This window comes from Vanacampus margaritifer, chromosome 16 (genome assembly GCF_051991255.1).
Source record: "Vanacampus margaritifer isolate UIUO_Vmar chromosome 16, RoL_Vmar_1.0, whole genome shotgun sequence".
In the NCBI taxonomy this organism is placed as follows: domain Eukaryota; kingdom Metazoa; phylum Chordata; class Actinopteri; order Syngnathiformes; family Syngnathidae; genus Vanacampus; species Vanacampus margaritifer.
In genome coordinates, this window is record NC_135447.1 from 7,434,592 (window position 1) to 7,450,003 (window position 15,412).

The following is a 15,412-nucleotide window of genomic DNA, read 5'->3' on the forward strand; positions in this document are numbered from 1 at the left end:
GGTGATTGATATTGAGTTTGTGGAATATGATTAAAGCAGTAAAATCCACCCGGTTTTAATCCATCTCAGGGGGCGGCCATTTTGCCACTTGCTGTTGGAAATGATGTCACAATTGTTCAGGGCCCGGCCGGAGTAATGGCCAATCAACTTGCAGACGTCACATGACCAAACTCAGAAAACAGCTGAGCTGTGATTGATCGTTGCGTGAGCAACTGTGATGACATTTTGAGTCGACAGCAAGTGGCAAAATGGCCGCCCCCTGAGATTGGAAAAAAAAAACAGGTGGATTTTACTGCTTAATTCATGTTCCACAAACACAATATTCATCATAATAATGTGTTTTGATTAAAGGGAGCGGCCATTTTACTGACTGATTTTGCAAGGCCCACAGAAATTTGTGTTCTATTGCTATAAAACATGAAACCTACCAAAAGAAAGATTAGAGTCTCTTCTTTCATCAGGAAAAAAAAAGTCTATTTGGATCTGTGTCCGTTTTGCAGCAATTAGCATTAGCTAATTTTAACTCATCGTTATTCACAAAACACTGGGGAAAAGAGCTTGTTGCAACATGGCCCTGGCTGATCTCTTATACTCTGCTGCCACCTGCTGGCTGTTTTTGTAATAACTACTATTGCTTTAAGCGACCTCTTCATGTCAGAAGCTGCATCAAACCTTCTATATGCTCTAGCATTAAAAAAAAAAAAAAAAGTTTTGGGAGTGAAGTATTAAAAAAAACATATTTATAATTTTTTAGGTTTGAATGAAACATATAATGAACTTTCTCCCGATGTAGGGAATGGGATATCTGCACGCGAAAGGCATTGTCCACAAAGACTTGAAGTCAAAGAACGTTTTTCATGATACCAACAAGGTCGTGATCACCGACTTTGGCCTTTTTGGGATCTCTGGTGTTGTTCAGGAAGGGAGGTAAGTCCAAGTTGGAAAATCAAAATTTCTTGTCACTTGTTACACAGCCGGCCTAAGGTGCTGTTTTTGGCTACTGTTTCAGGCGGGAGAATCAGCTCAAACTTCCACATGGCTGGATTTGTTACCTCGCACCAGAAATAGTGCGTAAAATGAGTCCGGGTAACAACGAGGATCGACTTCCTTTCTCCACTGCGGCAGATGTGTACGCTTTTGGGTAAGATGCGCTCCGTGCGTCAATTTGAGACCGAACATGAAAGAGTAATCACGCATTTGGTTTTGCAGCACCATTTGGTACGAGTTGCAAGTAAGGGACTGGCCAATCACCAACCAGCCTGTGGAAGCAACCATCTGGCAGGTGGGCAGTGGAGAAGGTATCAAAAAGATCCTGTCAGAAATCAGCCTGGGGAAGGAGGTCACGGTGAGTCCCAAGTTTCCGGGTCGGGCCTTTTGTCCGGTGATCTGATCCGAAGCGTCTTCTCCGGCTCAGGAGATCCTCTCGGCCTGCTGGGCTTACGACCTGCGGGAGCGGCCCCCTTTCACGCAGCTGGCCGACATGCTGGAGAAGCTGCCCAAACTCAACCGCAGGCTGTCTCACCCGGGACACTTCTGGAAGTCAGCAGAGTAGGTATCCCACAAGATGGCAGAAAAAAAAACGTTTTTTTGCAATATCTTTACGGTTTAAAAAAAAATCTAAATATATATATATACATAATGAATGATAGGAATAAGCGGTTCCAGAAATGAACATAACAGATTCTCTAGAGATTGACAGGAAAATAAATGCATAATCATACTTTGGCCGCATGTGGAGTTCAAAAGATTTTTTATTTGATGAATTGAATATTTTTGATAGTACGCCCCCTTGTGATCTGATGGATAAGCCGCACCTCTGTATTAGCCGCAGGGTCGAATGCAAGTGAAAAAAAAAAAGTAGCGGCTTGTAGTCCAGAAATTACTGTTAAGTTTAAGTTTGCGCTGGCAAGTCTAAGAGAAAAAAAAAATGGCCGATCCACAGCTTGTATCTTGAATTTGTGAAGATGGATCACTTGTATCTCAAGGCATCACTGTAATTCGCGTTGGGTGGGTGGTTACGCTTTTTTCCCCCGTGCATTTTTCAAAGTATTTATAGAGTAATAATTCCGTATCTTACTTTGTGCTTTTCATAACATTTCTTAACTCTTTGACTGCCAAAAACGTTAAATAACGTTTAGTAAAATCCTATGGAGGAGTGCCAAAGACGTTAAAAGGCGTTTTTTTCAAAACAGAAGTGAAACTAACCATTTTCTATTGTTGATTACTGAAAAACGGAATAAGGTAGAAACAAACTTTTTTTTCTGATGAAAGACGAGAGTCCAATCTTTCATTTGGTCTCGTTTCATTTCATCACGGCATCCCTTTTCTGAAAACGTCTGGCAGTCAGAGTTAAAAAAAAAATTATCATCTAACATTCAACAGCACTATTTGATTTTTTTTTTTTTTTTATTATTCTTGTTTTTTGTTTCATTTACTTTCACTTTCCTTAAGCAAAAACCACACCAAAGCCATCAATTTGAGATGAACTAATACAATAATCATCTCCAAGTGTGCCTTCTTGTCTTGAAATCTTCCCAACCCTGTCGCCTTGAACCGATCGACTAACCGTCGTCTATTAATGACCGCCTCTTCCTTTGCTCTCTTTTTTTTGTCTCTTTTGTCTCCTGTCGGCCTCCAGGTTGTAGCGGCAAACATAAGCAATGCAACACAAAGCCTGGGTCTGCCTTGCATGCTCCCGAATCCTTAATGCCCACAGGATTGTTCAAAGCATTGCCTCCAACACACTCCACTTACACACGCACACACACACACTCATCTTCTCTGTCCGCTCACTTGTCTTGTTTGAAAAGCGAGCATGAGTGGACTGAGGCGTAGCACACTCTTTTTTTTTTTTTTTTTTAACTCCTCCCCTCCCTTTGGGTTTCTCTGAGGCTTTGTTTGTGATCACATGACCAGCTCGCTCGTGTGATGTGCCCCGAAGCCTTCCAGTTCATTTGGCTCTGTTTTTTTTCTTCTTCTTCTTCTTCTTCTTCTTAACAGTGATTGCATGTCTTTTGCAAAAGCTTCCTTTCTTATTTACAGTATTTGTTTTATTTTTGTAATTTGGTGACCATTGCAGTGTTTTGTGGCATTTGGTTTAAAAAAAAAAAAAAAAGGGGGCGGGGGGATCTATTCTTTGTTCTGTGCTAGTTTAGTGACCCTTCCACACCTACCCATTGATTTCTTAAGCATTTAATTACATGCCCCGCCCCCTTTTACTCATTCAACATCATCCCAGGGAAAGGAATACATGCTGGATTATTTTTATTTTATTTTTTAAAGATGTCAAGTGCACCTTATAAGAATATTAGTTATTTCAAGCAGCTGAGTGACTTCACAAAGAAAGAAAAAAAAACACACACACACACAAAAGACAGAAGAAGAAAAAAATCAGGAACCTGGCGCAAAAAGTGTCCTCTATCTTCCTTAAACGTTACCTCTTGTTTGTTTTTGTTTTCTTGTGCTTGCAATGCGTGTGCGTGTGTACGAGTGAAACATGCCGGGTTAATTAGCTTAATTTCTGTTGCGAATCCGTTGCTAAGTACTGTAAATACATTATTTAATGTACAGCAATTTATGATGATCGAACATTTGTACAAACATTTTCACCACATTTTTTTGAATACGGCCCACTTCCGCCGAGACAGATGTGTATATATATTTATATTTTTGTCATGTACAAAGAATGTACCTTTTTTTTTTTTTTTTTTTAAATGGGCCAATACATGTTTTTTTTTTTGTTTGTTTTTTCTGTTGTAAAAATTCATATTTTTGTATCGCATTGTGAAGACCGTTCTGTACACGCAGGGTTCTGTTTTCATCCTTGGAAGACAATAAAATGAGGCTCGTCATGTAACAATACAAATTCTTTATTGCCCTCCTGACTGCAGCTTTTAATATAGAGCGCAAAATTCTGCTTATTCACTTGCAGTCGTAATGTGTTGCGGGGGAAATTATCGTTGACTGTATTTGGTTGGTTGGATGGTTCATTTATTCAATCAGCTTTAATCAGAACGATACCATATGTCATACATAGAAGTAATAGCAAACTATAAATTACGTATACTGATTAATGTTCAGGTCCAGGACGTCTTACTTTTACAAAGAATAGCTGTAACTTTTGACCTTTTTAGTTTTAACGTTATCTATATGTGGTTTCCAATAAAGCTTGGCATCAATGATCATTCCAAGGAATTTTGTATTATATACTCTTTCCATCTCAATGGAACGCACAGTGATATTACTTTGGTTTATTTTTTTGTGCCTAAGAAAATAAACTTTGTTATTCCTCCAAATTTAGTGCTAATTTATTGACATCAAACTACTTTTTCAGTGTGTTCAGTTCACTGTCAACCGTATTCAGACGCTGTTCAAGGATTTTGCCAACACGGGAGAGAGTAGCATCATCTGCAAATACGACACGTTTGAGTATTCAGAAACATTGCATATGTTATTAACTCATTCACTGCCGTTGACGGCTATAGACGTCAAAATTTCTGTTTGACTATTTCTATTAGTTTAACATTTTTTTTTCCGCTTTTGCCAACAAGAGTATGAAAACCTAGATTTTTTTTTATTGTAAGTTTATAACAGATATACATTTTTTGATTAATCGTTAGTCAATTAGTGAAGTCAAGTGATCAATTACAATAAAAAAAATGTAATCACCTGACGCCCCTAATAAAAAAAAGGGGCGTTAGACGTTTTTTTTTTTTAATCGTAATTAATCGCATGACTTCAATAGTTGAAATTAATCACAAATTTGATATCTGTTATAAATGTACAATAATTTTTTTCTAAGTTTTCATAAAAAAATGAAATTAAATGAAAAAAATTGAAACTAACAGAAATAGTTCACATGATTTTTTTACGTTTATAGTCCTCAATGGCAGTGAATGAGTTGAAATAATGATTTAGGGCCTATTACAGACCCTTGAGGTATCCCTTTAAAATCTTGGAGTGTCAAAGCATTATTTTTTTGTTTGTTTTTTTAGATCTATAAAGACACCAACTACCGGTACATATTCTTTCCTATCTTGTGGATATCCCGTGTGAATTATTCTTCTCTGATTTTTTTTTTTTAATTGTAGGAGTAGGGATATCGGTCTATAATTAGTAAAATAACTTTTGTTGTTTTCATTTTTGATGTCCTGGTCAGAGGCTCTTGTGTTGTCTCATCAATTAGAAAGAAACTTTCAAAATTAAATGTCAGTTTTTTTTTTTTTTACTTATTTTGCTAGCCCGTCAGTTGTAACAGAGAGAATCCTGTTACTTATCAAAATAAACTCTCTTTTTTTTTAGCCTCTGATAATGATTAAACAAGAACAGTACGTTTTTTTTATTTTTATTATTCTTTCAACTGTGAGGCCGGTCCAAAGTGGCACGTGCCTGTTTGTTGTGACCACTGCTCTATGACACTGCAATAGTGAGGGGAGGAGCTTCATTTCGTCAGGCCATGGCCTTTTCTAACAGCCACCATCTTGTGTCATAAATAGGCAATTGCAAACCTCTTTGGATGGGCATCAATTATTGATTCAAATAGCGGAGGGACAGTATTGCAATATTTATTGTCACCGAAAATACAAAATTAGCACATCATCACTGTAGCGTGGTTGTGTTTATCGCAGAGGAAAGTATCCAACTGCGGGTGGCGCGAAGACCCGGCAACAGAGGGCGACTTGCCCTCTCCGGGTTGCAACTGGGTCATCCAAATATCGATTGGACATTCCAGTAAAGCGCATTTATCAGGGTGTCCTAATCTACTTGCCGGTCCTCATCTCGATTTAGAGCAAACTTTAAAGCTTCAACGGCAGCAAAACAAAAACACCTTGCGTTTCACCTTGCCGCCTCGAGAGTCATTTCGGCGAGGAATCAATCAAGAGTCTCGCTACGTGTCAGTAAAATGAGAAACATTGACTGATAAGAAGGGAGGGATGGATTTTTTTTTTGCACACTCATACTGATCCGTTCCGCACAGAAGATGCCGAGTGGATCACATGACCTTGCGGGGGAGGGCAGACACAAAATGTCCTCTTTCTCCACTGGACCGTCAAATGACAAATTGTCCTTTTGCATTTTGGTATATTTACTGATTAAATAAGCTACCATTGCGTTTATTATTGTCACTGCAGAGGTGGCAAAAGTACTTACATTCTGTACTTAAGTAGAAGTACTGATTCAACTCTAAAATGTACTTAAAAAGGAAGTCAAGTCCCAAAAAGATCTTTACAATATCTTCCTCCCCAAACTAGTCTAAATACAGTATTTTGATCAATACTGTGTTAGTGGAATATGAATTAAGCAGCTAAATCCACCCATTTTGATCCGTTTCCGCCGGCGGCCATTTTGTCAATTGCCGGCTGCTGACAATGACATCACAATCCCTGAGAGCTCAGGCAACAACCAATCACAGCTCACCTGTTTTCTGGGTTTGGTAATGTGACATTTGTAAGCTGATGTCTGATTGGTTGTTAACCCGAGCCCCTGCTCAACTGCGTTGTCGTTTTCAGTCGAAGGCAAGTGACAAAATGGCCGCCCGCTGAGATGGATAAAAAAAATTGAAAAAGTAGAGTTTGCTGCTTAATTCATATTCCATCCACAAGCACAATATTAATCAGAATGCAGTGTAGGTACATTGATTGTATTGTAAATATTTTTTTTGACTCAATACAAGATTTAAAAAAAATAAAAATAAATACTGTTAATTATATACAACACCTGCTCGGCTAACTTGCTACAATGAGACAAAGAAAAAACACACTTGGGACTGTGACCTGCTCTCAGTTCCTTCCACATTTTCCTTGCTTTCAACCTGTGATTCTCTTTTAGTCGACACCACAGCACTCTTAACATCATTTAAATCATACTTAGTCTGCTCAGGCCCGAGAAATACAACAAGATTAAAAATACCAAAGTAATGTTTATCATTCTACCAAATTGCATTATTCAAGTTCACTGACCCTTAAAATTTTTTTTGAAAATAGATCAATCTTAAGTGTAGTGTCGTGTTTCACCCCACAGATGTTCTCACTAAAACCGCTTCCTTTTCTCACTAGCCCAAATGGAGAAGTATGCCAGCTTTTACACGCTATTGATTTGTTTGACTGTAAATGAGTCTTTTACGCGCTCGTCTTCAGCTCTTCTTTTTGTCACGCAAGTTTGGCGTCTTGGGATCAATCACTTCCAATGTAAGTCACTTCTTTTATATATATATTTTTAAATGATAAGAAGATACTATTTATTTCCCTCTCATGCCTGGAGACAGACAGCCAAGTTCAGACATATGTGTTGTTTTATTTCATTTCTACATGCTTACTGTATATAAAAAAATGTTCCTAATACATTTAAAACTAGTTTTACTTGCGTGCCTACATATTTGCTTACATAGATTACTTACGGAATTAATACATAGTTATTTTCTGAAATAAATTGCAAAAACAAAAAAATAATTGAGCAACACTATTAATTATTCACTTAAACTGAAAAAAGTTTGTGATATTTACATGAATTATTTATTTGCCAATATGCTAATTCTACAAATGATTTACTTAATAATATATATCGATTTTTTAATTTTTTTAATTTTATTTATTTTATCCTGATACATTTAAAGCTACTTTGACTTGCTTACCGGTACTATTGTAATTTCCTATAGTTTTTTTTCTGAAATTCATTACATTTGAGTGACAAAAAAATAATTGAGCAACACTATTACTTGATTATTATATTATATTATTATTATTATTATTATTATTTTTATTATTATTATATAAACCTGAAAAAATATATAAACTTACTTGTGATATTTACATTATTATTTATTTGCCAATATGCTAATTATACAAATTATTTACTTAGTAATATGTTTCATTTATTTAATTATTTATATTTTATTGATTTTATCCTGATACATTTAAAGCTACTTTGACTTGCTTACCGGTACTATTGTAATTTCCTATAGTTTTTTTTCTGAAATTCATTACATTTGAGTGACAAAAAAATAATTGAGCAACACTATTACTTGATTATTATATTATATTATTATTATTATTATTATTATTATTATATAAACCTGAAAAAATATATAAACTTACTTGTGATATTTATTATTTTATATTTATTTGCCAATATGCTAATTATACAAATGATTTACTTACTAATATTTTTGATTTATTTAATTATTTATATTTTATTGATTTTATCCTGATACATTTAAAGCTACTTTGACTTGCTTACCGGTACATAGATTACTTACTGAATTGATACATACTGTAATTTCCTATAGTTATTTTCTGAAATTTGTTACATTTGAGTGACGAAAAAATAATTGAGCAACACTTGATTATTCACTTAAACCTGAAAAAAAAAAAACTTACTTGTGATATTTACATTAATTATTTATTTGCCAATATGCTAATTATACAAATTATTTACTTACTTACTAATATTTTTATTTATTTATTTATTTATATTATATTATTATATTATATATTTTATTTTTTAAATGTAATATATTGACTCATTACTTACCTTTGTGCCCAAATTGCTAATTCTTTTGTTTGACTGACCTACTTAGCTAACCAGCGCTGACTCACTTGTTCTCTCGCTTCTTTTCAGCTACATTAGCAACCATGAAAGCCCCCACAATTTGTCCCCTGCTATTCGGCATAATTGCACTCAGGGCCCTGACGTGCGGAGCTCAAAACAACCTGTTGACCTCGACCCCTGACCCAAGAACCCCAAAAGCAAACATACCAGTCAGTGCTATTTCTCCGGGTCGATCATCCCGGGCCGCCACCACTCAAATCACCTCGGCCGTCAGTAGCACCTCAAAATCGAACCCTTCGCCGGACTTGACGCCAAGCGGCGCCACCTCCCCGGTTGCCGTGTTGGACACAAGTAATAAATGCATCCCGCTCTTGATGCTAACAGCAGGCCTGATTCTTATCTGTGTCATTCTGCTGCTGTCCACTTTAATGCTGACCTGCAAAGTGTGCCAGATGAGCAAACGCATCAGGATGCTGGGAAGCGACCCTGCAAAGCGGACGGAACGGGACGGCAAATACAAAAGTAACTCGGAGACGGAAGCCAAAGAGACCAGCATGTTACTGACTGACGCGGGTCGAGCACAAGCGGACCATAGTGGCCCCAACCAGGAAAGTGTGCGGGGCCATGAGAATGGAGAAAAGGGAGAAGGGAAGCAGAAGGAGGCTGAAAGTGAAGAAGCTGGTGATGTCACCCCAGTTGAAGATTCATCCTGTTTGACACAGCAAAACGATGGCGATGCCCCCTCTGATGGCAACGAGGAACAAAAAAGTGCGGTTTAGCATTCCATGTGTGTATTTTGACACCGTTTCAAATTGCTACGCAGCTTTCTGGCCAAATTCCAGATTTTCACATTTATTTTATCTGTATCTTTATTTTTTGCATTTCAATTAATGCAAATTATTTTTTTCCTTTTTTAGCTTAATTGCTGTAACTGCTGTATTTGTACTCTGGGCAAAGCAATAAAAAGTTTCATTTTAGTGCAATATTATGGCATTTTGGTGTCAAGTAACTATGTTGAATTGAGTTGAGGAAGTTCATTTGGACAAAAATAGTGCTCTGACACAATCTTGTGGCATTTTGTTGTCAAGGAGCTTTATAAAAACTAATGGAGGGGGGTATATTTAGACAAAAGTAGCGCTTTGGAGCCATCTTGTGGCAAGGAACTATGTTGAAATAAAGCCAGCCCCCCCCCCATTATGTATTCCGCTTTTCTCCTACCCCCCCACCCCCCGTACCCCACTCCGAAACACCCTCCCCACCCACCACTAAGCAGCAACAGCTTGATCGCGCCCACAGGACGGATCCATCTCCAGAGACGGGCGACGTCAATTTGAGGACAAAAAGGGGCCCCGTTTGAAAACGTGTGCAAGGCTCGCATTCTTTTTCCAGCCAACTTGACTTCAAGGTTGAAAGCGTGCGAGTCTGCTTCGGCACAAAAGGAGCCTTGAAAAGTAACTGGAATGTTAAAATGAGAAGGTGAGTTGTGCTTTTCTCTTTTATTCGCCAACGCATGTCGAGTTCATGGAACATCGGGGTCACGTTTTTTTATTCTGTGGAGTCGTACAAAAGTATTTTGTGTCTCAGTCTAAACTTCTTGAAATTCTATACACTTATATATATATATATATATATATATATACATATATATATATATTAGAGCTGTCAGTTTAACGAGTTAATTAGAATAATTAATTACGCTGTCAATTAGTGCATTATATATACATATAAAGAGTACAGTACTATAAGTATAAATAATACTTTAGTTCAATTTTATTTAAATAAATGTTTTAAAATTCTTTAAAAAATAAGCTAAAATAATCATAAATAATAAAGAAAATAAATAATGGTAATAAATTGATATATAATTTTAACATTAAGGCCAATATTAATATATAATCTATATAAAAAAATAAATACAAATAATTAAAAAGAAATAATAAATAACAACGTTAAAATATACTGTTTTGGATTTAAACAAATAATAATACAGATTTAAAAAATGGAAATAAACAGAATGGTAAACCTACCTAGAAGATTTGATTCAAATTTATGTTTTAACCCGTTCACTGCCATTGACGGTTATACTTGGTTTGGTTTATTCAACATATAAATGCAATACAAAATAAAAGTGAAAGAAAGAAAATAAAAGTTAAAAGGAAATTCATTATTAGTAAAGTCGGAATCTACAGGGAGTAGGAAGAAGTACAAAAACGGATCTATTCCTACCCCCTATAACTTATATCATGATAATGTACAATAAGTTATTATATTTCCTAATACATCATTAAAATAGAAAAGAAAGCAAATAAAGAAAAAATGAATGAAAAATAAACAAAACATGCACTTTTCTTAAATGCACGTATATTAGTGTAAGTTATAAACCCTTATCCATTGCTTAGGCAAAAAAAAAAAAAAAAAAAAGTTATATGATTGGTGATGAGTTTTATATACATAACGGTTATACTGCCAACATGGCTGGGCTCTCCTGTAAATTTGGAGCTTGGGAACAACTTTACTAATGCACAGCCACCAGTAGATGGCAGCGATTCACCATTTTCGATATGAAATATGAGAATTCCCCCCCAAAAAACAATGACTGATCATTTTAACTTAACATTTAAAAAATATATATATATTTCATGTTCCTAATTGTAAAATGGCCACAAGAGGGTGTTTTATAAGCCCATTTTTCTCATCTGGCCCTTTTTAAAAATGTGACTACAAATAAGAATAATTATATTGTGTGTGTGTGTGGGAACAGATTTAGAGCAGTGTCTAACCTGACAGCAACCTTTCCTCTGACATTAAAATGAGATACAACGCGACGGTATTTACCTGCAAACAATGCAGTGGGCTCCAGGAATGTGTGTGCGCAAACAAAATAAGGCCCAGCTTCAGTGCTGTAAAAAGCAGTGGAACCAACCTGCAGTTTGCTACCAGGAAGTAAATGTACAGTATATTCTCTGTCCACACTGCAGGCATCCATCTTACTTACGCAGCATGCTCTCCCGAGGCGAAAATGCTGCGTAAGACAAACCGTAACACGCCGCTCTCCCTCTCTTTCCCTAAGCAGACGTGCGCTGCAAAATCTGTCCCCTAATGAGGCCCCTCTGGAGCTCCTGCTCGTCTTGTTGCTGGGGTTACGAGCCCTCGCCGCGTGCCCCGCCGCCTGCTCCTGCGGCCGCAGCCACAGGGACGTGGACTGCTCGCGGAGGGCCCTCCGAGAGCTGCCCGACGGCCTCCGCCGCGACCTGCGCTCCCTCGACGTGTCCCACAACCGACTGCGGGACCTGGACGGCGCGCTGGCCTCCTACACGCACCTCCGCGTCCTTGACGTGTCCAACAACCGCCTGAGCCGACTGCCGGAGCGCTTGCCTCGCTCCCTCTGGCGGCTCCGCGCCGCCTCCAACCGAATCCAACGCTTGGACAAGAACGATACGGTCCACCAGTGGAACCTGAGGGTACTTGACCTCTCCGACAACAAGCTGGAGAGGACCGTTTTTATTAACAACACACTGATCAATTTGTGCACGCTCAACTTGAGCTATAATCACCTCTGGACTTTTCCAACCAACATGCCAGCACGCTTGGAGGTCATCGACATCTCCCACAATTCACTTGTTACGGTGCTGCCGGGATCTTTGGACCGTCTTCCCAACGTGTCCCTCTTCTATCTTCACGACAATCGCCTTTCCCGTCTCCCGTTCGGGGCGTTTGACAAGATGGCGTCGCTCCGGGTTCTCACTTTGGGCAACAACCCTTGGGCTTGTGGCCTCGAAGCTGACGTGTCCTACCTCCTATCCTGGATGCGGCGTAGCACCGCTCTCATCTTGGGCTGCCCCTGTCGCCCTCAACCGATCTGCGGAGGGGTAAAGACGGGACTGTGGAACTCCACTTCTTTCAGTCTTCTTCCTGGAGACTCCACGAAGGCAACAATCACAATCAACGACCTTCCTGATCCGTCAGCTTCTGGTTTCTCATTCACGGGTTCAACTCCAAACACGAGAGTCATAACAAAAAGACCGACGAGGATAACCGACTATTTCTTTGCAACAGAAAGCACCACAAGCGGTCTTCGTACTAAGAGTGTGAGGACGAAGGATCCCTCGTCTTACGGTGGCGTCAACATCGGTCAAACTCTTGCTAACTTCTTCTCATCTTTTCTCCTTGCTAGCTTGGGCCTCCTGTCTCTAATCTTGCCTCAAAGCCTCTGAAGCCTGGTAGACACAAACCGATTTTTAACCATTTTAAACATTAAACATAGCATTTGTTGTACTCAAGGTGACCAACGCGGCACAACACTAACGTAGTACTAAGACTGACCTGTTGGTGGCAGTAAGTATGTTGCTGGTGGGAATGCTAACTATTGGAAGAAGAGTAATAAATGCTCAAAAGTGCCTATATTAATAGTTTAAACTGTGAATAGACCGCAAGACATAATCCCCCCAAAATAGTGTAATTGTAATTAATCTTCAAACATTAACCTTAAAAACAAATGGCTCAAATATTAGTTTGGGGGACAGGAAGTGTGCTATGAGGAAAGACTCGTCAACCATAGCTAACTTGTGCTAACATTAGCTCCTTCCCAACATTCACAGATTGTTTGTCTGTTGAGATGTATCACTTCATCATAATTACTTGATACCAAATTCTAACCTTAGTGGTGTTTCAGAAAGATTACAAAAATGTGACCAGATGAGTTTTTCGACTGAACACTGTAGACAGGGTCAAAAGGAAAAAAAATGCACATAAGCCGAAGTAAATTTAGTGACAAATTGATCAGTAATAACTTTTAATCGTATGATCGTCTTCTCACATTTAACCACTTTTCTACCTAGTGAACTAAATATCTCAATTGTCAAATTCCATAAATTCTGGTTGAGGTAAAAAAAAAAATAGAAATGAGAGTAAGAAAAATAAATAATGACAGTAAACCATAAGTAGCCAGATTAGTAAATGTCAAATAGCAACTCTGAACACGAAAATTCAGTAAAAATAAATAAATAAATGAATCATTATTATTATTGTAATTATTGTTATTATTATTATCATTATTTAGTCCTCCGTGAAAGTGGACAAATTGGCTTTTATTTTTTTAAGCAAAACAGTACATTCAGACACTTAAACTGTTCTCGTCATTTTTGCTGAGCGACGACATTATATAAACACTCAACACAATCAATTGATCCTCTATTAGTGGAGGTAAATGGTTCCATTTTCTTCACAACCATCGTGTTCATTGCTCAGGCAAATTTGGTGTTCACCACACATAAGGAATTTTCAAATGTAAGTAGCGAGATATTTAGGCTTCATATTCATGATAGTCGGTCAAAAATGACACTTTATATTAAATAGAAATAGATCCTCTAAATTAAAATTGGGTATTAAGATCTGAAGTGTGAATCTAATTTAAAGGTCATACCGATAACTTCATTCATCACAATTAGTTCCATTGCCAATTTGTCTCACAGTATTGTTTCTTCATAACACACATGTTGCTTTTGAAACGCTTCCCCTGAAAAGCACCAGCACTGATTTAGAAATATGTGTCCTGCAATGAGCAGATTTCAGCACATGATGGCGCTATACATTCAATGCTGAATGCAATTTGAAGGCGCAGCCTTCAGTGAACCTTCAAATTTAGATTTATTCATTTTAACTTAATCAGTACCTTTTACTGTAACGACTAAAATGATTTGTTTAACTTATTTGACTTTTACTGTCTTTTGTAGTCAGTTTGTACAATGGCAGTTAATGAATGCATTTGAACAGACTCTGGTCTGTTTAGACTTTACTTTAATGACCTCCCCAGGAGCATATAAAGAAAAAAGCATATAAGATGTTATTCAAATCTGCCATTTCAGATGAATGTAGTTGATCTAGCAGCAAGTAGATTTTTCAAATTACATCGAGTATTATTAAAGTTATGCCCAAATCCTTATTCTTTGTTTTGTCACTTTTGTGTCAAAACCTCTTTTCAGAAGACCTTGTTGTGCGTCGTTCTATAAAATCGGACGTGGTGTTTTTATTATTCGAACACAGTATGATGAATTATTCAGCAACTACATCTCCCATGAGTAAGCATACTAACTAAGCATAAAAGCATTAATCCCAGTAAGGCCTTTCTTCACACTTAATCACAGTTGACAACTACCTACTACAAGCACAGCTTTGAAAGGTAATCATAGAGCAATAACTCTCAAATATAAGCCAGTTTATTCTATGAAAAATGTCGCACAAATAAGCGACCAATCTGAATTTAGGTAAATTTGGAAAAAAGGTATGCTTTACAATTTTTTTTCAGCCAATGAGGGACTTATGAACCCAATTAGATTTTTTAATTATTTTTTTTACTGAGAAACCATTGTTCACTTTCTATGGGGTAGATGCCACGGACTTCCGACTTCCGGGTTTTACACAACAGCGCCGGTTTTTGGCCACTGCTGGCCGCGTTCCAACACTTGTACCCCCACCTCTGTGCCCCCCCAACCGCGCGCTCCCGCTCACCGGCGAGAGGGCGTCTCGGCTATCTGAAATCCTTCGGACACTGAGACAGACACTACACACTCGCAGCCTCGCACCCGTCGGCGGGAACGCGCAACCGAGGGGCATAAAGGCGGAAGCGCAAGTACTGGGAACGCGGCCCACACGTCGCAAACCAGAAACGGAAGTCGGAAGTCCCGCCTCCGTGGCATATAGTCCATTGCTATGCTTGTTGCCTCACAACCTTAAAGCAGTCTTGAAATTTATAGCGAGGTTCAACTGAGAGCATAATTTTAATTCTAAACTCATGTAAAATTGTAATATTTTATGCAGAAAGCAATTCATCAAACACAAAAACATCACACTGCTGTGAAATAGCATG

General features: G+C 38.0%; 2 protein-coding genes across 3 annotated transcripts in view; both read left to right on the plus strand.

Moving 5' to 3' along the window:
• ksr1a (kinase suppressor of ras 1a) overlaps positions 1-9,530 on the plus strand; it is a 34,563-nt gene extending 25,033 nt beyond the window's left edge. The window contains exons 16-20 of one of the 2 annotated variants that reach the window (XM_077546643.1): positions 794-927; positions 1,010-1,141; positions 1,210-1,345; positions 1,415-1,548; positions 8,617-9,530. In XM_077546643.1, the coding sequence (XP_077402769.1) occupies positions 794-927; positions 1,010-1,141; positions 1,210-1,345; positions 1,415-1,548; positions 8,617-8,728 (648 nt within the window). In that variant the 3' untranslated portion in view covers positions 8,729-9,530. Of the gene's footprint in view, positions 1-793; positions 928-1,009; positions 1,142-1,209; positions 1,346-1,414; positions 1,549-2,638; positions 4,191-8,616 lie in introns of those variants that run through there. The other variant, XM_077546644.1, reaches the window with a different exon arrangement.
• Positions 9,531-9,862: 332 nt separating this feature from the next.
• omg (oligodendrocyte myelin glycoprotein) lies at positions 9,863-14,966 on the plus strand. The gene is made up of 2 exons (XM_077546951.1): positions 9,863-10,023; positions 11,621-14,966. Exons 1-2 carry the CDS (start codon positions 10,016-10,018, stop codon positions 12,759-12,761), a joined length of 1,149 nt encoding a protein of 382 aa, XP_077403077.1. The 5' UTR covers positions 9,863-10,015; the 3' UTR covers positions 12,762-14,966.
• The last annotated feature ends 446 nt before the right edge of the window (positions 14,967-15,412 follow it).